Below are 24,324 nucleotides of genomic sequence, written 5' to 3' on the forward strand. Positions count from 1 at the left end.
GGTGGGGCCCCGCTGAGGAGGTCATCGGGTGGGCCCCGCTGAGGAGGTCATCGGGTGGGCCCCGTCAAGGAAGTCGTCGGGCGGGCTGGCAAGGAGGCCCCAAGCTAAGGACAGTGGCAGTGAGATGAGCGACGACAAGGCGAGGCCCAAGGTCGGGTAGCGGCGGGACCCCTGAGGTTGGTAGGGTCGTCGGGTCCAGATTCTGGAACATTTTACGGATTTCGGACGACCCTGCCACCGATCGTCTCGGAGTCCAGATTCCGGATTCTCGACGCTGCATCTGTAGTACCAATTCAGGAGTTGGGGTGTTCTAACTGAAACGTCCCAAGCCCTGCTTTCAAAACATATCTACTGAAAACAGGGTGTGGGCCACATTTAAAAAGTAATATCTGTTAAAGGTTGTTCACATCTACATGAAATCTATGGTCCTCATTCAATTGATGAGGAAGCAGGTAGAAAGACATTATCACAATCTCCTGACCCAAATCAAACAGCGGGACTACCTTGGAGAAAAACTCTGGGTGACTCCAAGAATTCTATCCTTAAGCTATATCAAATAGGACTGATCTACATCTAAAAACTGCAGCTAACAAACTCTATGGCTGAAGCTGACATTACTAATACTTTCTTGCAGGTAAGAAGCTTAAAATCACACATTCAAAGAGTTTTATTAGTATATTAAGGTTTACGTTAAGGTGTATTTAGGAGCATATAATTCACGTAGCATTAAACAAATTATGGACTATGGGACCAGACACCAATAGTTCATGAAAGGTTACGATGACCACATGCACTTAAATAAAACTGCGTTTTTAACCCATCTCAGACAATCACAGCAGAGATTCTACAACACCAGTTTCTCCTGTGGCATTGCACACAGGATATCAAGAGCTGGTGCAGTATTCGGGTCAAGCAGGATTAGAGGGCGAAGGGTAATTGGACCAATATATGGGTGGAAGAGGGAAAGGCAGAAATGGGAGAGGGAAGGGGATGGGGAGGATGGTGGATGGTAATGGAGAAATGATGGGTGAGGAACGGAAAGGGGAAGTAGCAGCAGGACAGGGGCAACAAGAGGGGGTGGAGCAGGAGAGGGGATGGGATGGGATAGGCAGAGAAAAGGCAGGAGGGGGGCAATCTCCATTTACCTGAGGTCAGATTATCTGCTTAGTGGGGTAGAGAGTGGAAAAGCCAGTCTAACTTCCTCAGTGGAGAGAGGAGAGGAGGGTGTGGGGGTGGGGGAGCTCAGGTTTTGGTAGCTCCCAGGCCTCAACCTTCTGGTTAGCTGGTGTGAAGGTTCTATGCCATACTGCTCAGCCCAAAATCTCTGCTCCAGGAGCGGGGATGATGAGAAGCAAGCTTGCTGCTTTCCCCAGATCTGACTTTCTGCTCATGAGGTGAGGGAATTAGGGGCGCCTGGTGGGAGGGGGAGTTCAAATGACTGCCGTTTTCCTGATCAGTCAAGGGAAGGTGTGCTAAAATAGATTCAGAGGTGGTAGGAGGCCGCTGGAATATTATGTGATTTACTCCAGAAATGTGATTCTCTAGCCAGAAGGGTGACCGTGTTACTGGCTAAGCTGAGCTGGGACACCATTCAAAGTGTTGCCAAGGTATAGTTTCACGGAAGAAAATGCTGTTTCAGTTAATAAATTTGTTCCTGTCAGGGCAGTTGGAACACATATTTATTTACTACTGACCATCATTTTCCAATCCTCTCTGGCTACAGGAGTGGTGCTAGAAGACTAGAGGACTGCTAACATTGTACTGTTGATTAAGAAAAGAGAAAGGGATAGACCAAGTAATTACAGGCCAGTCAGCCTAACCTCAGGGGTCGGCAAATTATTGAAAACAATTCTGAGCGACCGTATTAATCGCCATTTAGAATGACACGGATTAATCAAGGAAAGTCAACATGGATTTGTTCAGGGAAAGTCGTGTCTGACTAACTTGATTTAATTTTTTGAGGCGGTAACAAGGAGGGTTGATGAGGGTAGTGCGTTTGATATAGTCTATATGGATTTTAACAAGGCTTTTGACAAGGTCCCACATGGCAGACTGGTCAGAAAAGTAAAAGCCATGGGAAAGTGGCAAGTTAGATCCAAAATTGGCTCAGTGGCAGAAGGCAAAGGGTAATGGTCGATGGGTGTTTTTGTGACTGGAACTGCTGTTTCCAGTGGGGTTCTGCAGGGCGTAGTGCTAGGTTCCTTGCTTTTTGTGTCTGAAGCAAAGATTCAGACTTCAATGTAGGGGGCAATGTTAAGAAGATTGCAGATGATACAAAAATTGGCTGAGTGGTTGATAATGAGGAAGAAAGCTGTTGATTGCAGGAAGATATCAATGGACTGGTCAGGTGGGCAAAAAAGTGGCAAATGGAATTCAATATGGAGTAGTGTGAGGTAATGCATTTGGGGAGGACTAACAAGGTGAGGGAATACACAATAAACGGTAGGATACTGAGAGACGTAGAGGAACAGAGGGACCTGGGAGTGAATGTTCACAGATCCCTGAAGATAGCAGGACAGGTAGATAAGCTAGTTAAGAAGGCATACGGTCTGCTTTTCTTTACAGGTGCAGCGCCTAAAATCCTGAACCCTTGGGACTGAGGCCATTCTGGATTCCAGGCTATTTCGGACTTTCAATTTGCTTTCTGATGTCACGAATCCGGAAACACCCGAGCCCAGGTTCAGGTAGTTTCGGATTTTGGAACGTCAGAAAGGGGGAGCTTTTCAGCCATCCGGCCCCGCCAAGGAGGATGTCGTCAGGCAGGGCCCTGCCGAGGAGGTGTTCGGGCCGGCCGGCGAGGAATCCCCGAGGGAAAGGCAGCGGAGGCAAGGCGAGTAGCAGCGGCGGGGCCCTGAGGTCGGCAGGGTCGTCGGGTCTGGATTCCGGAACATTTTACGGATTCCGGACGACCCTGCCATCGATCGTCCCAGAGTCCGGATTCTCGACGCTACACCTGTATTAGCTGAGGCATAGCATATAAGCGAGGTAGGTTATTTTAGAACTGTATAAAACACTAGTTAGGCCACAGCTAGACTACTGTGTACAGCTCTGGTCACCACATTATGGAAAGACGTGATTGCACCAGAGAGGGTACAGAGAAGATTTACAAGGATGTTGCGAGGGCTGGACAATTTTAGCTATGAGGGAAGATTGGATAGGATGGAATTGTTTTCTTTGAATCAGAGGAGGCTGATGGCGATTTAAAGTAATTGTTATAAGGATTAGAGGGGAGTTGAGAAGACATTTTTCATCCAGAGGGTGGTGGGGGTCTAGAATCCACTACCTGAAAGGGTGGTAGCGGCAAAAACCCTCATTGCGTTTAAAAAGCACTTGAAGTGTCGTGACCTACCAAGAGCTGGCAAGTGGGAGTAAGCTGCATAGCTCTTCTTCAGCCGGCACAGACACAATGGGCCGAATGGCCTCCTTCTGTGTCGTAAACATCTCTGATTCTGTGATTACTGTTAGACATTGGGCTGGAGGCTTCCCACGGGCAAATGTCTCTCAACCGCATGTTAACTTCGCACCTACCTGCTGCCTCAGGGGCTTCAAAGATTTGCACTCCTGGTCTGCAGGTATGGCATGCATAAAGACCCACGAATCCCAGGGGCGCATGCAGCTCGCAAGCATTCCTTGGATCACATGGGCCAGCCCAACCAATCACAAAGGGGGATTCCCATTATGCTTATGGGATTCCATTTACGTATGGAATCCCGATAAGCATGATAGAAATCTCCTAAAAAAACACAATATCGCAGCACTAAAATAAAAATAATTCATCACATGGTCAAAATAAATTAAAATACAATTTAATCAAACATTTAAAATTAAAATTTATTGTTTTGAAAAATAAATTTAAATATTTTTCATCAGGCCAAAAATAACCTAAAATAATTTTAAAGGTTTTAGTATGGTTAAATCATTTAAAAATATGTATTTTAATATTTATTTTAACCCTTACACTGGTAAAAGATGGCCTTACACCTGCTTTTACCAGGCATAAGGGTTTCATGGCCATTTGCTAGGCAGTAGTTTGGCAAATAGCCCAACTCTGCGCCAGCAAATGTCCATTTCCTGCGGATTCATTCGATCTGTGAAGCTGAAACTTGGCAGATAGCAAGTTCTGAGTTTTCGCGCATGTGCATCACATGCAGAAACTCAGAACTTGTGGGGCACTTACGAAAGCGTACGAAGTCACAGGAAAATCAGGCCTTTGTGTTTTAGACATTTCATTGAGATCTTGAGTGTAAAAACGCTATATTCTGGACAGGTAGAGATATATTTGGGGGTTATCCAATTGTGACATTCCTACCTCGCTATTTTCCACCCAGATAGTTGCATAATACGCCCACCCACAAATGGATGGGTATATGCAAATGCAGGCATTACATCATGGTATAATATCTGCATTTGCGATTGTGTTGGAGGCAGGTCATTTAAAAGGCTAAGATCGACTACTTTAAATGATTGCGGAAACTAGCCTGTTCACTAAACGGGACAAATATTTTTTCTTTAAATCTTTGGATCGGCTCACCGCTTGGTGACCAGGGCTATCTGCCAATTCCTCTTGTGCCACCCCCTACACCACCTGAGGCAATGTCCCAGTTGTTCCATAAATGATGCAGGTATCTGCCATTAATATGCAAAGGTCCCCGACTCTGGAATATGGGCCAGTTCTGACCCACCCAGAGCTTACCCCGAAATTCAGCTCAAGTATCACCTCAATAATGTTTTGACATCATATTCACACACTGTTTGGTTGTATAGTAGAATTTCTATCTGGATGTCACGGTTTTTCCTTCTTTTGCTCATCAAACTTTTCCCAAGAAAGACTCCGAGCAACTGAGCATTTTTGAAATTTATTGCAAAGATTCCATTATCATGCAAGGGTTTAACTACCATTTAGATCACACAGATCAAACACAGACCAGAATCAGTCTACAAAAATCAAGCTTTGAAAGCTTCTCGCCCTCTCCTTTCTTCCTCAATGCCATCCTTACAGTATTAAAGAAGCACATCCCTGTTTGGCTTTGAACCACCATCTTTCTAAGTTCTTCAAATCCTTTCTACATGTATAGATGCTTCAAAATACCAAGTAAAGAACTAGCTATTGCACAGATCTTAGGCTTTAATACAAGGCAGGTGCAGGAGGTTACATGGGCTGCAGTCCCAATGGTATCAGGATGATTAAAAAAAACATGATTTGTCAGAACCAATCAAAATTGAAGTTCTGGCAGTGAATGCCTAGATGACAAAGAATGGACAGTGAAGCAATCTGTAGCTGAGAAATGTTTGATTTAATGTTCTCATTTACTGTGATTGCGCAACACAGCACATGAAAGGGCATATGCCTGAAGAAGGTGGAATAATGTTAATAAGGTGGGATGGGGCATTTCCGACCTCCCGTCTCTTTTTCCAGGTGCAAAGCTTGCTAGGCGCCCATGCACAGAGGTGCCCTGAAAAAGCTGGGAATGTGGTTTACCCCCTGAACCCAAACAACTGGAGGGACCGTGAGTGTCCCAGTGGCAGGTTGAAGATCCCTCCACAGAGCTACCCTCTGATTTTTCAGACACTACTCCTGGTGCTAGGCCCTGGCAAGAGGCAGGTCTGTGTTGGGGCTTCCCCAGGTAATTTAAGTGGCCCGGGGCATGACATAGAAACAATCCCAGATGTGGACAGGTGACGTGCAGTTCAGGAGTCCTGTTTAGCACTTAGGCAGGAGGAGGGGGGGGGGGGGGGGAGGGGGCAGGAAATTCAGCCTGCTATATATCTTATCTATAAATTCAATAACTTCAGAGAAAGATTTATTTACTCATAAGAAAATACAAATAAAAATATATTTTACATACAGCAATGAAAAGCCCACTTGGTCCATTGAAATTGTCGATCCAACCCTATTTTAAAAAGAAGTCAGAGTTAGTTTTTTAATTCATGACTTTACAGTCTGCAATTGATTTTACTGTGATCAGCAAGGAGTTCTTTACAGACAGCTTTCCACACTTTATTACATCAGTAATAGAAAGTCAGATTATACTCCATCTTCAAAAATAAGACATTATAAGCAGGAAGAAATCTCCTTTGCAATTCCATTTACATTCCACTTTGGGTCATTACTTATAAAAAATTTACAGCAAATTGATTCTAGAGATGTGATACTAAAGGAAAGTTGTGAAGCTGCAAAGGTTTTTTTAGCTTTCAAAGGATTAAATGTAAAGGACAATTTGTAAATGTAGTTTTAAAAACATTTAAAATGTACACAGATCCCATATAAATATTTATTTATTCTCTTCACGCATCAGCTTCCATCCATCTATATATATTTCTAAGACATTATGAAGCTAGAACTAAATCATTTTTCTCATTGGCGTAAATGAAATTGAGAAGAACATGATCAATGTTTGGTTTGTGGTTATTAGCAAAAATGTTTTTAAACAATTGTTGATGAAATTTGCATGATATTCAGATTGGACAAAAGATCATGATACATTCATTTGATATCATAGCTAAGCAATCTGAGTAAAGATACTTTGAGGCCATCTTCAAATTCCATCTCACAGAACATGTGTTAGGCGAGGCTGATCAGGAATATACCAGATTTAACCTCAAACAATCTCTCATCATTCTCTACCAGAGAACACCAAGAACACAGCCACAAAAACTCTAGGCTAACAGAGGAGCTCACATAGCTTGTACTCCTTTTAACTCCAAACTTCGAACAACATACTTTTTTCTTGTTGCTAAAACTTATTCCTTGTCAGTGTTGCAAAATTCTAACAATGTTATATGGGTGAAATAGTTCTGTGGTTCTGTGCATTTTACTTACATATTACTCCATAAGTTATAATATTAGAAATCTTGATCAGGGAGGTCCACAAGCATGCCTACATTTTTATATAACGGCAACACCGTAATATTGTTTGAACAAGTACATAAACCATGCAATAGCAAATGGCCAAAGGTAAGCAAGCAGCGCTTCTGAATATTCATCCATTCCCACATCGCCATTATTCAACTATTAACAGCGGCTCTCCACAGATAACACCCCTACCCCTCATGCCACAGCCGCATTGTAACCGATCTAGATATTTATCCAGCTCCTGTTTGAAGGAGATAATCAGTGCATTCACACTGTTTTCCAGTTCCACATACTCAACTGTGAAGGAGTGTACGTATAACTTGTACCATTTTCTGGAGGTGCAGGGAGTGAAGAAACTATACACAATCATGTATTTATAATAAGGATGTGAACTCCATTTAAATGTATATTTTACTTGACCAAAAAACTACCCAGTAAGCCTTGTGCATAGGGAGTGGAAACTATTGCAGCTAACTAACAAGGAGAAAAGCTTGTGCTTAGAGGCTTAAACTGTTGATTAGATCTTATGCTCCTCTTTGTGATCAGTGCCTAGGAACCACAGAGGCCCATTCAATTCATAGACTCTTCGATAAGAAAGCTACGAAACTCCAAAGTGTCCTTGATTATGTCTCTTACATTTAATCACTGCTATTGATTGAGTTTGCTAGCACTGAATCCTGTGGGCATGTGTTGAAAGAAGATATGATTGTACTTGAAACCTTGAGACAAGAGGGAGACATCATGTTGAGACTTGGTCAAAACCCTAATTGCAAGGAAGGCCGGTATGGCATGACCCACCAAGAGTGGATGAACAGGAAAACATCACGTAAAGGCAGATAGCTATCAGCTCGGTCATATGCCTGATCCAGGGATATAAAGGACTGTCAGACTAAACAGCTGGACTGCAGCCGGGTGGGTTGATTCCCCACACAAAGATCGACAAGAGCTCAACCAAACTAATCAATCGTTTGGACTTGTACCAAGGAAGTGTATGTATTGTTTGCTTCCTGTTGACTAATCAAGTAAAATAGTTGAACTAAGACTACCTGTTGTTGTGTCCTTCTAACCTTCAAGCTCAGTTGAAGATACAGAATCCTACAACTGGTAGAGAAAAACATTTTGATCTTGGTTATCAGATTTGGTAATTTAAACCTTTTTGATACAAATCCATCTCTTTACTTGGTCCTGGATCCCACACATGGGCCTTTCATTATATGTGTAACAGATTATATATCCTGGACAAAATTGGCCATGCTTGTTCGGGGGACAGGGTTGTATGATGCGTTAGATTGAAAGCCTTAGAAATGTGAAGAAAGCAATGAAAGTGGGGTTCTCTTGAACCTTACAACACTTTACGATCTGATGTAAAATCACAACCTGCCCTACAGATTTCTCACAAGTGCGCGTTCCTTTCGGATTACTCAGTGAACTTCCGAAGCATCCAAAATATAGGCTGCAACAACCTGATTTACAAATTAAAAGTGCCAAATATCAGCAAGATCCTTTAGTAGTTTTCAGTATCACTATAAATCCCTTTCCTATGGATAGAAACCACAGCTACACTCTGGAACGCCAAGAGTATGCATGCCTCAAGCAGAATTCCATTCACCAGCTACAAGTTCTTAATACTGTCCTCCGAGCACACTGCCACAACCTGAACTCCTCGCCTACAGCAGCTTTTAGGAACGCAACATGAATGCAGTTCACCGTGCCCCTTCTCATTAACCAGGCATCACAGTGTGAACAAAAAGTCAGAAAAGAGGCTCGGTTTAACGATGTAAATTACTCTGACCTCTGTTGCTTCTTGGCTGCAGAAAGCATTCTAAAACTTGCAAAGAACTACTGACTGCCATAGGTTTTTGGTAGAATTCATCAGTTTTGTGATAAACTTGATGAAAGCACCAGAACCCAGTTGGTATCTGAAAACCATGAAGTGGATAAAGCCAGTAGAAGTTAGAAATTATGACAAAGGGCTTAACATGGGTCTGGAAGCATTGCAAAGAGCAACTACAGTTCTGTTTAAAGACACTCACAATGACTGACAGAATTGCAAAAATAAAAGCAAAAATATTTCTGTGTCTAATTAATACACGGGCCAGAGAGTTGTATAGAACTATGCAGTTTATTGGATGCCCAGAGAAAACAGTCCAGCTGAAGTAATGCAGTTACTTGCTGGGCAAAGTTGCTGCAAGAAAGTGGATACAGTTGAACAATATCATCTTTTTAACTGTAATCAGGAGATAGAACAACTGGGGCTGAAGATCAATGAACTGGCAATTTTAGCACCAAATGTCAATTTGAGTAATTGTCAGAATCTTTGATCAGAGCTAGGATCATATGGAATCAAACTCACAAATGAGGGCAAGATTCCTTTGTGTAGCAGACTAAGACGTAACAAAATGTCTGCAAGTGTATCTAGTTCGAGAGCCAGAAAAATAAATTGTATACAAAGCCACAATTTTTAAATATAAAGGCCGATTATACAAAATTGCAGCCCAGTGGAGAGCCTCATCCACCAGGAATGCATATTGGGAAATTGCAGGAACATACTCTGATAGTATATGTTATCATCAATATTCTCACTGTGACTACAAGTATAATTCCAAGTAATTTGGAAATGCAGCCCATTAATGTGTCTTTTGACATATTTTATTTCCAACTATTTACTTGAAATCTGTGTTGTGTCCGGCTTGTGTTCCTCTGCCTTTCATTTCCCTCTTTCATTCATCTTTATTCCAAATCTCCTTCTCATTCATTCTTTTCCCACTCTCATTACCATCCTCTCATTATCTCTCTTTCTTGCTTTCATTGGGCTCAATTTTCCCCATTATTTGCGCCGTTCTTTTTGGAGCAGGCTGCTTTTTCTGGCCTAACATAAAAATCCCCAGTTTCGCCAATCAATTTGCACCAGCGTAACTCAGTTAGTTACGAATTTTTAAGTCAATTTTTTTTTTCAATCAAAGGGGGCGTAACCAACCACCTACGCCACTTCTGGCTATTTAGGGAAGTTTGGCCAGCTGAGAGTTAGAAACATAGAAACATAGACCCCAAGTTTCGACATGATTTGCTCCTGATTTTTAGGAGCAACTGGTGTAGAACGGAGTATCTTAGAAATTGGAATTCTCGCCACTTAGTTTGCTCCAGTTCTAGTCAGTTAGAACAGTTTCACTTTGGAACAGAATTTTTTTTTTAAAGGGGGCGTGTCCGGCCACTTACGCCTGTTTTCAAAGTTTCGTCAGTGAAAACTTACTCCAAACTAACTTAGAATGGAGTAAGTGAAGATTTTTGTACGCTCGAAAAAACCTTGTCTACACTTTAGAAAATCAGGCATAGGCTACAAATCAGGCGTAGGGAATGGGGGCGGGGGGGTGTTAAAGGGAAGTTTACAAACATTAAACACTTCAGTTTTACAAATAAAGAGCCATCATCAATAATAAATGATAAAAACATCAATAAATCAACCAATAAATCAATCAAAATTAATAAGAAATAATTTTTTTTTAAATCAATAAATAAAACATTTTCTACTTACCGACTGCAGCACCGGGAGCCCTCCAACAGCGTGCTGGGATGCCCCACCCAGTGTGTCTCTGTCAGTATCTCTATCTCTCTGTCTGTCTGTCTGTGTATGTGTCTCTCATTCTCTGTCTGTCAGTGTCTGTGTTTCTGACAGCAAGGGGAGGGGGAGGAGGTGGGTAGAGGGAGAGAGGGGGGAGCAGAGGGAGGGAAGGGGGAGAGATGGGGGAGAAGGGGGAGGGAGGAGAAGGGGGAGGGGGGAGTGGGGTGGAGAAAGGAGATGGGGGGAGAAAGGAGATGGGGGGGAGAAAGGAGATGGGGGGAGAAAGGAGATGGGGGGGAGAAAGGAGATGGGGGGGAGAAAGGAGATGGGGGGGAAAAGGAGATGGAGGGGGAAGGAGATCGGGGGGGGGGAAAGGAGATGGAGGGGGTGGGGGAAAGGAGATGGGGGAGGGAGGCTGAACGGGCCGGGCCCGAGACTTCGGGCAGGGCCCAAGACTTCGGGCAGGGCCCGTCCCCAGCACCAGATTTACAGGTAGGTGGCGTTGGGTCGGGTCGGGGGAGCGTGGGTCGGGGTCGGGGGGGTGGTGGGAGGGAGGTCGGTTCAGTTCGGGTCGGGGGGAGGGAGGGAGAGGGAGGTCAGGTCGGGTCCAGTGGGGGGGGGGGGTGGGAAGCGGGTGTCGGGTCGGGGTCGGGTCCGGTCCGGGGGGGTGGGGGGAAGCGGGAGTCGGGTCGGTGTCGGGTCCGGTCCAGGGGCGGGAAGCAGCAGTCGAGTCGGGTCGGGAGGAAGCAGGAGCTGGGCGTGGGAGGAGCCTTATTCACGCAGCCCCAGTGAGGCCATTCGGCCAGGGCTAGGGGCTGCGTGCTTTGGGCCCCTCCCACACAGTTTTGGGTGTCTGGAGCTACTGCACATGCATGTAGCGCGCATGTGCAGAGGTCCCGGCATTGTTTTCAGTGCAGGAACCTGGCTCCGCCCCCTACAGCTCCTGCTGCACTGCGCCGAGCTGCAAACGACCTGCAGGGAGCTGGAGAATCTGGAAGGTTTTTTTAGGCGCACTTTATGGCGCGAAAAACGGGCATCCAGGTTGGGATTGCGCCGTTCTAGGCGCGGGTCGAAACTTGGGCCCATAGAAAATAGGTGCAGGAGCAGGCCATTCAGCCCTTCGAGCCTGCACCACCATTCAATATGATCATGGCTGATCATGCAACCTCAGTACCCCACCCCTGCCTTCTTTCCATACCCCATGATCCCTTTAGCCGAAAGGGCCACATCTAACTTCCTTTTGAATATGTCCAACGAACTGGATTCAACAACTTTCTGTGGCAGAGAATTCCACAGGTTCACAACTCTCTGGGTGAAAAAGTTTCTCCTCATCTCGGTCCTATATGGCTTACCCCTTATCTTTAGACTGTGACCCCTGATTCTGGACTTCCCCAACATCGAGAACATTCTACCTGTATCTAACCTGTCCAGTTCCGTCAGAATTTTATAAGTTTCTATGAGATCCCCTCTCGTTCTTTTAAATTCCAGTGAGTATAAGCCTAGCTGATCCAGTCTTTCCTCATATGTCAGTCCTGCCATCCCGGGAATCAGTCTGGTGAACCTTCACTGCACTCCCTCAATAGCAAGCACATCCTTCCTCAGATTAGGAGAACAAAATTGCACACAATACTCAAGGTGTGGTCTCACCAAGGCCCTGTACAACTATAGTAAGACCTCCCTGCTCCTATACTCAAATCCTTTCGCTATGAATGCCAGCATGCCATTTGCTTTCTTTAATGCCTGCTGACACCAGGTCTCGTTGCATCTCCGCTTTTACTAATCTGTCACCATTCAGATAATAATCTGCCTTCCTGTTTTTGCTACCAAAGTGGATAACCTCACATTTATCCACATTATACTGCATCTGCCATGCATTTGCCCATTCACCTTACCTGTCCAAGTCCCCCTGCAGCCTATTAGCATCCTCCTCACAGGTCGCACTGACACTCAGCTTAGTGTCATCTGCAAACTTGGAGATATTACCTTCAATTCATTCATCTAAATCATTGATGTATATTGTAAATAGCTGGGGTCCCAGCACTGAACCCTGCGGCACCCCAGCTATTCAGCTATACTGCCTGCTATTCTGAAAAGGACCCGTTTATTCCTACTCTTTGCTTCCTGTCTGCCAACCAGTTCTCTAACCACGTCAATACATTACCCCCAATATCATGTGCTTTAATTTTGCACACTAATCTCTTGTGTGGGACCTTGTCAAAAGCCTTTTGAAAGTCCAAATACACCACATCCAGTGGTTCTCCCTTATCCACTCTACTAGTTACATCCTCAAAAAACTCTAGAAGATTTGTCAAGCATGATTTCCCTTTCATAAATCCATGCTGACTTGGACCGATCCTGTCACTGCTTTCCAGATGCGCTGCTATTACATTTTAATAATTGATTCCAGCATTTTCCCCACCAGGCTAACCGGTCTATAATTCCCTGTTTTCTCTCTCCCTCCTTTTTTAAAAAGTGGTGTTACAGTAGTTACCCTCCAATCCATCGGAACTGATCCAGAGTTCATGGAATGTTGGAAAATGACCACCAATGCATCTACTATTTCTAGGGCCATTTCCTTAAGTACTCTGGGATGTAGACTATCAGGCCCTGGGGATTTATTGGCCTTCAGTCCCTTCAATTTCCCTAACACTATTTCCTGACTGAGAAGGATTTCCCTCAGTTCCCCCTTCTTGCTAGACCCTTGGTCCCCTAGTATTTTTGGGAGGTTATTCGTGTCTTCCTTAGTGAAGACAGAACCAAAGAATATGTTCAATTTGTCTGCCATTTCCTTGTTCCCCATTATGAATTTACCTGATTCTGACTGCAAGGGAACTACATTAGTCTTCACTAATCTTTTTCTCTTCACATAGCTATAGAAGCTTTTGCAGTCAGTTTTTATGTTTGCTGCAAGCTTCCTCTCATACTCTATTTTCCCCCTCCTAATTAAACCCTTAGTCCTCCTCTGCTGAATTCTAAATTTCTCCCAGTCCTCAGGTTTGCTGCTTTTTCTGGCCAATTTATATGACTCTTCCTTGGATTTAACACTTTCCCTAATTTCCCTTGTTAACCACGGTTCAGCCACCTTCCCTTTTTTATTCTTACAGCACACAGGGATGTACAATTGTTGTAGTTCATCCATGTGATCTTTAAATGTCTGCCATTGCCTATCCACTGTCAACCCTTTAAGTATCATTCTCCAGTCTATTCTAGCCAATTCATGTCTCATACCGTCGCAGTTTCCTTTCTTTAAGTTCAGGACCTTAGTCTCTGAATTAATTGTGTCACTCTCCATCTTCATGAAGAATTCTACCATACTATGGTCACTCTTCCCCAAGGAGCCCCGCACGACCAGATTGCTAATTGATCCTCTCTCGTTACACAAGACCCAGTCTAGGATGGCCTGCTCTCTAGTTGGTTCCTCGACATATTGGTCTAGAAAAGCACCTCTTATACACTCCAGGAAATCGTCCTCCACAGTATTGCTACCAGTTTGGTTAGCCCAATCAATATGTAGATTAAAGTCACCCATGATAACTGCTGTACCCTTATTGCAAGTGTCCCTAATTTCCTGTTTGATGCCATCCCCAACCTCACTACTACTGTTTGGTGGCCGTACACAACTCCCACTAACGTTTTCTACCCGTTGGTGTCTCGTAGCTCTACCCATAAAGGGCCCAAGTTTCCACATGATTTGCGCCTGATTTTTAGGAGCAACTGGTGGAGAACGGACTATCTTAGAAATCGCAATTCTCCACATTTTTTTTTCTGCAGTTCTAGTCAGGTAGAACAGTTCTACTTTGGAACAGAATTTTTTCTTCAAAAGGGGGCGTGCCCGGCCACTGACGCCTGATTTGAAAGTTTCCACAGTGAAAACGTACTCCAAACTAAAGTAGAATGGAGCAAGTGAAGATTTTTGTAGAACTGAAAAAACCTGTTCTACACATTAAAAAATCAGGCGCAGGTTACAAATTAGGCGTCCAGAACGAGGTGGGGGGGGGGGGGGAAGGGAAGTCATTAAATTCTATAATAAATCCTTATTTATACTTATACAAATATACAAATAAATCCAATCTGAATAAACATTTATAAGCAAAGAAAAGATTAAATAAACCATCTTCCTACCTGTGTGAAAGTGCTTCAGGCAGGCCTTTCGGGACCGAAGGCTGCCGGCCCGTCCCCAGCACCAGATTTACAGGTAGGTGGCGTTGGGTTGGGTTGAGTCGGGTCGGGGGGGGGGGCGGGGGAGGGGGGAAGGGAGAGAGAGAGGGGGAGAGAGAGAGAGAGGGAGAGGGGGGAGAGGGGGAGGGGAGGGGGAGAGGGAGAGGGGGGGGGAGAGAGAGAGAGAGAGAGAGAGAGAGGGGGAGGGAGGGGGAGAGGTCAGGTCAGATCCAGTCCGGGAGCGGGAGTCGGGTCGGGTCCAGTGGGGGGGGGGGGTCGGGTCGGGTCTGGTCCGGAGGCGGGGGGGCGGGGGCGCGGGTGTCGGGTCTGGTCCAGTGGGGGGGGGGGGGGTCGGGTCGGGGGGCGGGAGCGCGGGTCGGGTCTGGTCCGGAGGCGGGGGGGCGGGGAGCGGGTGTCGGGTCTGGTCCGGAGGCAGGGCGGGGGAGGGGAGCGAGTGTCGGGTCTGGTCCGGAGGCGGGGGGGGGGGGTCGGGTCGGGGGGCGGGAGCGCGGGTCGGGTCTGGTCCGGAGGCAGGGCGGGGGAGGGGAGCGAGTGTCGGGTCTGGTCCGGAGGCGGGGGGGCGGGGAGCGGGTGTCGGGTCTGGTCCGGAGGCGGGCGGGGGAGGGGAGCGAGTGTCGGGTCTGGTCCGGAGGCAGGGCGGGGGCGGGGAGCGAGTGCCGGGTCTGGTCCGGAGGCAGGGCGGGGGAGGGGAGCGAGTGTCGGGTCTGGTCCGGAGGCAGGGCGGGGGCGGGGAGCGAGTGTCGGGTCTGGTCCGGAGGCGGGGGGGCGGGGAGCGAGTGTCGGGTCTGGTCCGGAGGCAGGGCGGGGGAGGGGAGCGAGTGTCGGGTCTGGTCCGGAGGCAGGGCGGGGGCGGGGAGCGAGTGCCGGGTCTGGTCCAGAGGCAGGGCGGGGGAGGGGAGCGAGTGTCGGGTCTGGTCCGGAGGCGGGGGAGGGGAGCGAGTGTCGGGTCTGGTCCGGAGGCGGGGGGGCGGGGAGCGAGTGTCGGGTCTGGTCCGGAGGCGGGGGGGCGGGGAGCGGGTGTCGGGTCTGGTCCAGAGGCAGGGCGGGGGCGGGGAGCGGGTGTCGGGTCTGGTCCGGAGGCGGGGGGGGCGGGGAGCGGGTGTCGGGTCTGGTCCGGAGGCGGGGGGGAGGGGAGCGAGTGTCGGGTCTGGTCCGGAGGCGGGGGGGAGGGGAGCGAGTGTCGGGTCTGGTCCGGAGGCAGGGCGGGGGCGGGGAGTGGGTGTCGGGTCTGGTCCGGAGGCAGGGTGGGGGCGGGGAGCGAGTGTCGGGTCTGGTCCGGAGGCAGGGCGGGGGAGGGGAGTGGGTGTCGGGTCTGGTCCGGAGGCGGGGGGGCGGGGAGCGAGTGTCGGGTCTGGTCCGGAGGCAGGGCGGGGGCGGGGAGTGGGTGTCGGGTCTGGTCCGGAGGCAGGGTGGGGGCGGGGAGCGAGTGTCGGGTCTGGTCCGGAGGCAGGGTGGGGGCGGGGAGCGAGTGTCGGGTCTGGTCCGGAGGCGGGGGGGAGGGGAGCGAGTGTCGGGTCTGGTCCGGAGGCGGGGGGGAGGGGAGCGAGTGTCGGGTCTGGTCCGGAGGCAGGGCGGGGGAGGGGAGCGAGTGTCGGGTCTGGTCCGGAGGCAGGGCGGGGGCGGGGAGCGAGTGTCGGGTCTGGTCCGGAGGCAGGGCGGGGGAGGGGAGCGAGTGTCGGGTCTGGTCCGGAGGCAGGGCGGGGGAGGGGAGCGAGTGTCGGGTCTGGTCCGGAGGCAGGGCGGGGGAGGGGAGCGAGTGTCGGGTCTGGTCCGGAGGCAGGGCGGGGGAGGGGAGCGAGTGTCGGGTCTGGTCCGGAGGCGGGGGGGCGGGGAGCGGGTGTCGGGTCTGGTCCAGTGGGGGGGGGGGGGTCGGGTCAGGGGGCGGGAGCGCGGGTCGGGTCTGGTCCGGAGGCAGGGCGGGGGAGGGGAGCGAGTGTCGGGTCTGGTCCGGAGGCAGGGCGGGGGAGGGGAGCGAGTGTCGGGTCTGGGCGGGGGGGGGGGGAGCAGGAGCTGGCCGTGGGAGGAGCCTTATTCACGCAGCCCCAGTGAGGCCATTCAGCCAGGGCTAGGGGCTGCGTGCTTCGGGCCCCTCCCACACAGTTCGGCGCCTGGAGCTACTGCACTTGCGTGCCGACTGTAGCGCGCATGTGCAGAGGTCTCGGCTCTGTTTTCAGCGCAGGGACCTGACTCCGCCCCCCCACAGCTCGTGCTGCGCTGCGCTGAGGGCAAGAGGACCTGCAAGTAGGTGGAGAATACCGAGGATTTTTTTAGGCGCACTTTGTGGCGCGAAAAACGGGCGTCCAGGTCGGGACTGCGCCGTTCTAGGCGCATGTGGAAACTTGGGCCCATAGATTCCACATCATCCATGCTAATGTCCTTCCTTGCTATTGCGTTAATCTCCTCTTTAGCCAGTAACGCTACCCCACCTCCTTTTCCATCCTGTTTGTCCTTCCTGAATATTGAATACCCCTGGATGTCGAGTTCCCAGCCTTGGTTACTCTGGAGCCATGTCTCCGTAATCCCAATTACATCATAACCCGTTAACAGTTATCTGCGCACTCACTTCATCCACCTTATTACGAATGCTCCTCGCATTGAGACTCAGAGCCTTCAGGCTTGTTTTTCTAACACTCTTTGTCCTTTTTGAATTATGTTGTAATGTGGCCCTTTTTGATTTTTGCCCTTGATTTCTCTGCCCTCCACTCTTGCTTTTATCCGTCCTACCTTTTGCTTCTGCCCTCTTTTTACTTCCCTCTGTCTCCCTGCCATTTTAGTTTAAACCCTCCCTAACAGCACTAGCAAACACTCCACCTAGGACATCGGTTCCGGTCCTGCCCAGATGCAGACCGTCCGGTTTGTACTGGTCCCACCTCCCCCAGAACCGGTTCCAATGTCCCAGGAATTTGAATCCCTCCCCCTTGCACCATTCCTCGAGCCACGTATTCATCTGAGCTATCCTGCAATTCCTACTCTGACTAGCACGTGGCACTGGTAGCAATCCTGACATTACTACCTTTGAGGTCCTACTTTTCAATTTAATTCCTAGTTCCCTAAATTCAGCTTGTAGAACCTCATCCCGTTTTTTTTACCTATATTGTTGGTACCTATATGTACCACGACAGCTGGCTGTTCACCCTCCCCCTCCAGAATGCGCTGACATCCTTGACCCTTGCACCAGGGAGGCAACATACCATCCTGGAGTCTCGTTTGCGGCCGCAAAAATGCATATCTATTCCCCTTACAATTGAATCCCCTATCACTATAGCTCTCCCACTCCTTTTCCTGCCCTCCTGTGCAGCAGAGCCACCCCTGGTGTCATGGACTTGGCTGCTGCTGCCTTCCCCTGATGAGTTACTCCAGCTCTGATTAGGCCAGCATATGTGGCCTCTCCTGAAAAACCTTCCCTAGAGTTAAGGAAATCGGCGCAGGTAAGGAAACTGGCGCAGCAGATGCCGGACACACAGAAAGAATTGAAAAACACACAGCAGCAACTTATCTCCAACCCCGCCCGAAGGCTGTCGAGTTCCATTCTCGGTCCCCGGTTCACACACACAGTCCAGTACCGAGAGAGAGAGAGTCGGTCCTCAGTTCACACACACGGGAAGGGTGTCCGGTTCCATTCCATACACACAGGAGAGAGAGAGAGAGGGACACCCGAACCAGACAGCCTTCGGGCAGGGTTGCAGGTAAGGTGGTGCTATGTGTTTTTCAATTCTTTTAATGTGTTGCAAGGTGGCTGTATGCTTCACTTTGCAGCCTCAGCTCGTATTGTGTCCCTGGTTACCATGGCAGCCCGATCTTTTTGGCGCAGATCAAGACTCCACCCCACTCGGGTTAGGCCAGGCCAAAATGATGAGATTCAACGGGGAAACTTACAACACTTTTTTTTGGCGTACTTGGGCCCCAAAAATTCGGGCGTAACTCTCTAAGTATGCCAAAAAAATGCTTTGGGGAAAATTGAGCCCATTGTCTCTTTCACATTTCCTATATCCTTGCCTCTATGCATTTGCTCTCTCCTTTTCTCCTCATCTCTTTCTCTTATTTTCCTCTCATTCCAAGTTTCTCAGTTTCTATTCAGTATATGACACTCCCTTCATGTTTTGAATACGCGACCAATTCATTCTCTGGAATAACCTTTCTTCAGTGCAGCGGAACAGCAGTTGACATAGGTGAGAGTTGCCACCCGAGTTTGTTCAGGAGAAACAAAGTCCTGGCACAGCTTCTGTTCTTCCTCTGTTACATTACTTGTTCTCAATTAAAATCTGTGCTCAATTATGCCCAGGTATGCAATCTTCAGGATCTGCTAGTTTCATTGAAAACTAGGACCTGGGTAGGGCAGTGGGTCAGACACTATCCATCATGAAGATCTTATGGTGAATCAGCAATGGTTTATCCACTCCATCTGGCACGACTTCTGCTTCAGCATCCGGTAGTGTGGTCAAAATTTGTTCCTGTGCCAATAGGGGCCTTGCTGCTTCCTGTTTGCATCTCTGCTGGCATGAGATTAAAAGCATGGGCAAGTGTGGATAAACAAAGAGCTGTACGTCAAGTACACAAGAACGACATATAGCACACAAGACGCAGATTAGTCATTCCTGTATTATAGCCATAGAGACTCGAGCGAAGTTCACAATATAAAGCAGAGGGTGATACCACTGCCTAAGAAGCCAGGTTTGTAGCAGGAGTCACCAGTGCAACTTTGTAAGTACTCTGCGCAGAAGCAAGAAATGAAAAAAATCCTCGCGTACAGTCAGCTATGCAGGAACTAAAAAAAAATTAAATCCGTTTGATTCACAATGTTTAATCAAAAACCAAATGTTCATACTACAATACTACAAGTGGGACCTAGGGAACAGCAAGCTAGGAACCCTGTTGTCAGAGGCAGAGCAAGTGGATTCTACTAGTTACAGCCACTAATCCCAACCATCTTTATATCACTATGTATATTAACAGACCAGATAAGTTCCAGTTTGATTGCGATGCAACTATTGATTGTGATCACAGCCAAGCAACTGTAAGAACTGACCAGGTATCACCTTGAAGAAGGACATCAGGCTAGAGTTAGCTAACTCCCACCTTGCCTCCATTGACAAAGGCACCTCCAAAAGGCCTGCTTTCCTCTTTCTTGCCAAACATTTGTGTTCTCCTCAACAATTTTTAACTCCCTACAACGTACAAGTCCACCCAAGAATTGAATACTGCTCCCATATTCAGAGAAGCTCTTTTACCACCTATCTCACACATTGCACAAATAAGCAGCTGGTGATTTGATAGATGACCTACGCCTCACCTCTAGTGCAAAAATGGCTTCCGTGTCAGTAAATCTGCTTCTCTAGATATGATAACAGGGACTGGTTAAGAATGAACTCTGAGTACAGCAGAAGCATTACGTTCACTCATTTTAATGTGCCTCTCTTATTTCCACCCAACTGAATGGTCCCCTCCTCTCGTGTCCATCCAGTACATCAACAACTAAGATATGAACAGCATTTGTACTGAGTCACATAGAGCTAAAAGAGCAGCAACAGGATGATAAGGTACATTGCATTGAAACAAAATGACTTACTGGGAACGGCTCTTGCCAACTTGCTCCAACAATAGAAGGCCTGATAATGGCAATATTCAAATCCTCACTCTCTTGCTGGACCACGTACTCTGCAAGTGCCTTTGTATAGGTGTATGTGTTTGGCCGGTCTCCTATCAATTTGGGGGTAATATCTTGGATCATACTTTCATCCATCCACCTGGAAAAAAACAAGAGACTCATAAAATAAATCATTATGAGAGACTGCCATGGAAAATTAAATATATAAGGCAACAGGACTCATTAATATGGCCGGCCACCACAGACAACTGGCTAATTGAGTATGAGAGAAGAGATAAAGGGCAGGTGATCATACTGAACAAGGCACTTCCTGATATGTTTCCCTGTTGGTGATGGTGATGGCACTTGCAAAGGTAAGATCAAAAAAGGTAGTGTATAACACACTGTGGGTTTCTCATCCTGAGCTGGTTCAGCTTGAACAGGACGTTCAACCATCATTGCACAAACCAAAGCCCAGATTTAACTTCAATAATGTCCCACTATGTGATCTGCATCTTGCAACTACTTTAATGCTTTACACTGAAGCTCGGTTTGCCCCTCATATGCTAGGTTAACCCTGCAAAAAAAAATCTCATTCAAAGGTTTAATCTGGCAAAAGTCTTAAGTGTGTTCAAATAAAAATGATAATTCATCATTTCAGCTTTTACACATTCTACTGCTGTAAAAGCAAGTTTTATATTCCAATATATTAACTATTGAAAGACTGACAATGAAGTGAAAGATCCTCCAAACTTTTGCTGTAAATATAGAAATGATTGGTATGTTCATTCATCATCTTCCCTCACCCTTTTACAGAATAAATATTGGAATAGACATTGGGAAGTTCTCTTCTTCAGTGGTTCATTAACATATTCTGATAGCTCTTTCCTGAGAGGTGAGAGGATGGCAATTAAATAAAGTCTTGTTCTTTCCTAGGCCCACCATTTTTCTAATGCCATTGGTGGACTCCTTGTTAATTCTTAGATATGGGCCTGCCTGCAGATTTTTGAAAGGAAACTTTGCAGCTACAGTTATGGTTGTATTTACATCTAATTTGTCCAATAAATAAATTACATAAATATATTAAAGTCTCATTAAGCAGTATTTTTCCAGCCGTCACATAATCCTTGTTTTCTAAAAATCATACCATCAACTAAAAGTACAACATTCTATCATGTAAAGTGCAGCTTGATTGAAACCCTAGGCAATTCCTCTTATATTTTCCTGTTACTGGTGGTGTAGTGCCCCAGTAAATTTGTACGATATTCTGGAAGCAGATTGAAATTATTTATTGAACCAGAGTTAAATAATTTTTACTCCAGTTGATCATTAGGTATGTAGTTCATGATATTGGATTTTATCTGGCCTATTTTGGAAACTCCAATTTTATGTACAAGTGTTTGACATCAATATTTGATAGCTTAAAGTAATTACAAAAGTCACACTTTAAAAAGTTTGTGACTATTTCAAATCAATAACTTTGCCATCAGTAAAATGCCATTTCCTTCAGGAAAACCTTGAGATGAAATGTAACCATCGTATAGTACTGCCATTGGCCGTCAAAGTCAGTGTTGCCCACAATATTTATGCAACAGGACTGTTCTAGATTAGCACTGGGGATATTTCCAATATTATTCAGTTTGTTGCCAATAAGTGTATCAAAGAGGTCAGACATGCATGATTCAGCAGAGCCAGCAACCATGATAACATGAGAGGGAAAGAAATGGTGTTCTGTTATCAACTGCACCCATGTTGCCATTCGGACCCTTGTGCCCAACTCTGTGCCAAACACAACCAAGAGAGATTTTTAAATCTCAATGTGGGGGAAACTTTCCGTTCTAGCACATATAAGTGAGTGGCGGAGGGCGTTGATACCAGTGGGAGGCCCAAATGTTTTTAAGAGAGCGGGCATCATTTAAATACAAGAAGTGAGATGCTAGCACAAATCACTCCTCTTAAATGCAGCTTGCCATTTGGGAGGGCAGGAAATCTGGCAGAGTAGCTTAGTGTCATGGGCCTGCAGCTTTAAAGGAGAGATGTGGAAGTGTCGGATGTGGAACGGAGCAGCAGTTTCCAGCAGTATGGAATTTCTGGAGCTCCCACAGCAACAAGGAAATGAAATAATGGAATGCGTTAAGGCTGAAAATACACAATATACGACAGAAAAAATGAGTGTAAGATCTGCTTCCAGCTTTCCATGACCTTATCCAAGGTCATACCATTGAAAACAGCCGCTTCCTGACCTGCACCATGCATGGCTTGTGGATGGCTTGAGGAAGTGGTGAAGGCTGAGACAAAAATAGCTTTGGGAGTCCTGACAATGTTTGTTGACCCTATTTGCATATATTTAATAGACCCCCACTTGTTTCTGGCAGCAGTGCTGGCCACCGAAATCAAACTCTGCCTGAAAATCAGAAAAGACGGTGCTCCAGTGCTATGTTGGTGTTTCTTTTTCAGTTTTCGTCCTGCTACCACTCCCTTTACAGGCGTAAACAGGGAAGTAGCGAGAGGAAAATCAGCCCAATATGTAACCACCAACACAGAATCATGCAGGTCAGTATCTGCTCCCCCAGAAGGCCTCTTGATGTTTTCATTTAAAGACAGTTAATTATTTAAAAGAGTGGAAGGATTACTCTAGAGAGATCAAGGCTGTCCTATGCAGCTACACCACTGTCATGGACAAAAGCAAAGCGTAAATACAAAGAAGCTCAAGCTATAACCAGAATTATCAACCTTACCGTTGGTATTTTGAAACAGTGCTTCATATCTCTGGAATAATCAGGGACAGCTATACAAGACAATCCCCATCCAGGTTTCCAAAAAACTTCTCGAATATTAAATGCTCCATAATTTCAACCTGACAGGAGACCTCAGTTTGCAACATGATGTCCAGGATGACATCCGTTGCAGAATAAGAAGGAATTGGGAGTAGGCGTAACAACACAACAAAGGAGACTGGTTTTTGAGGCAGTAAATCTAGATACAACATTTCTTAAGGGGAAAACCACATTAGCCAAGTAACTGTGGCCAGATCACCTTGAGCTATACTGTCATATTCAGTTCCTTAAAAATCTTCTATTACCATCTGCATTCTTGCTATATTGGGGGTGATTTTAAGGCCTCTTGCCCAGGACAAGGCACTTTGGAAATGTTGAGGAATGACTTACTGCGATCTTCCCCAGCGCCTACCATTGAATGACCAGAATACCCGACTAAGTCAGGTGGCAGCCCTTTAATATGCAGATTGGGAATATATGACATACATAGGACTCCAATCGCCATTTTAGGACAGTGATGGTAAAGGAGCCAAGCAAGAAATATATATATATATTTTTGGTGGGGGGGGGGGAGCGGGGGAGAAGCAGGAATGTTCCACAAGAACAAGCTAGGTTGCTTCCTCCACCCCAAAATACCTTCTTCTGACCAGGACACCCGGTATTGTGGTGGCCTGGAACTGGCAGGCTAGCTCGGGGCATTTGCTTTCTGTCTACAGCTTGCCAGCCCTATACTAATGAGGCCCAGCCCTCAAAATGGACTGGGCCGCCTTTTGGGGCAATCAAGCAGCCGACTGGGGTGCTCTATCGGCCAGCCACCCAAACATCAACCAGGAGACCATTGTAACTAATAAATAAATAAATACTTAGTACATTGTTCAAGTTCCGTGGAGTGCACTTATTGCCTGTGTGAATGCTGACAGCTTACGCTGGTACCATGCTACCTTTGGTGCTTGTGCTTTGTTTAAGCTGTTTGATATCTAACTTACTACTCGACATAAGTGTGAAAGAAGTGTGCTTGCTGGCTACTAGGTTTTCTTGACAACCTTCTTGGATCCTGTGACCCCAGAAGTTTTATATTACAAGGTCTCTGAATGTGAGTTAGCCATTTCTAGAACTTTGGCTGTTGAAAGGTGTCATGTGCTGTGTGCATCCTGCTCCCATGCCTGGTGTACAGGGCATCTCTAGGGAGGGGAAGGGGTCAGAAACATAAATTGTGCCTCTTCTTCTCCTAACTACCTGCAGTAATGTTCAATTCTACCACAATTTGGCAAATAAGCCTCCTTCCTTTCCTTTGCAAGGCAGTTCAAACCTGATTAATAGGATTAGTGTTTCTCCTTTTTCATTAGGTGGTCCACTGGCCGGAATCTTCCCA

The 24,324-nt window shown here is 46.8% G+C and overlaps 1 protein-coding gene across 7 annotated transcripts in view; it reads right to left on the reverse strand.

Moving 5' to 3' along the window:
- LOC139281467 (fatty acyl-CoA reductase 1) overlaps positions 1 to 24,324 on the reverse strand; it is a 271,288-nt gene that overhangs the window by 63,689 nt on the left and 183,275 nt on the right. For all 7 annotated transcript variants that reach the window (XM_070901633.1, XM_070901634.1, XM_070901636.1 and 4 more), the window contains 2 exons: positions 20,158 to 20,335; positions 5,847 to 5,891 (listed from right to left, as the gene is read on the reverse strand). In XM_070901633.1, the coding sequence (XP_070757734.1) occupies positions 5,847 to 5,891; positions 20,158 to 20,335 (223 nt within the window). The remainder of the gene's footprint in view (positions 1 to 5,846; positions 5,892 to 20,157; positions 20,336 to 24,324) is intronic.

Source organism: Pristiophorus japonicus, chromosome 15 (assembly GCF_044704955.1).
Source record: "Pristiophorus japonicus isolate sPriJap1 chromosome 15, sPriJap1.hap1, whole genome shotgun sequence".
Taxonomy (NCBI): Eukaryota; Metazoa; Chordata; class Chondrichthyes; family Pristiophoridae; genus Pristiophorus; species Pristiophorus japonicus.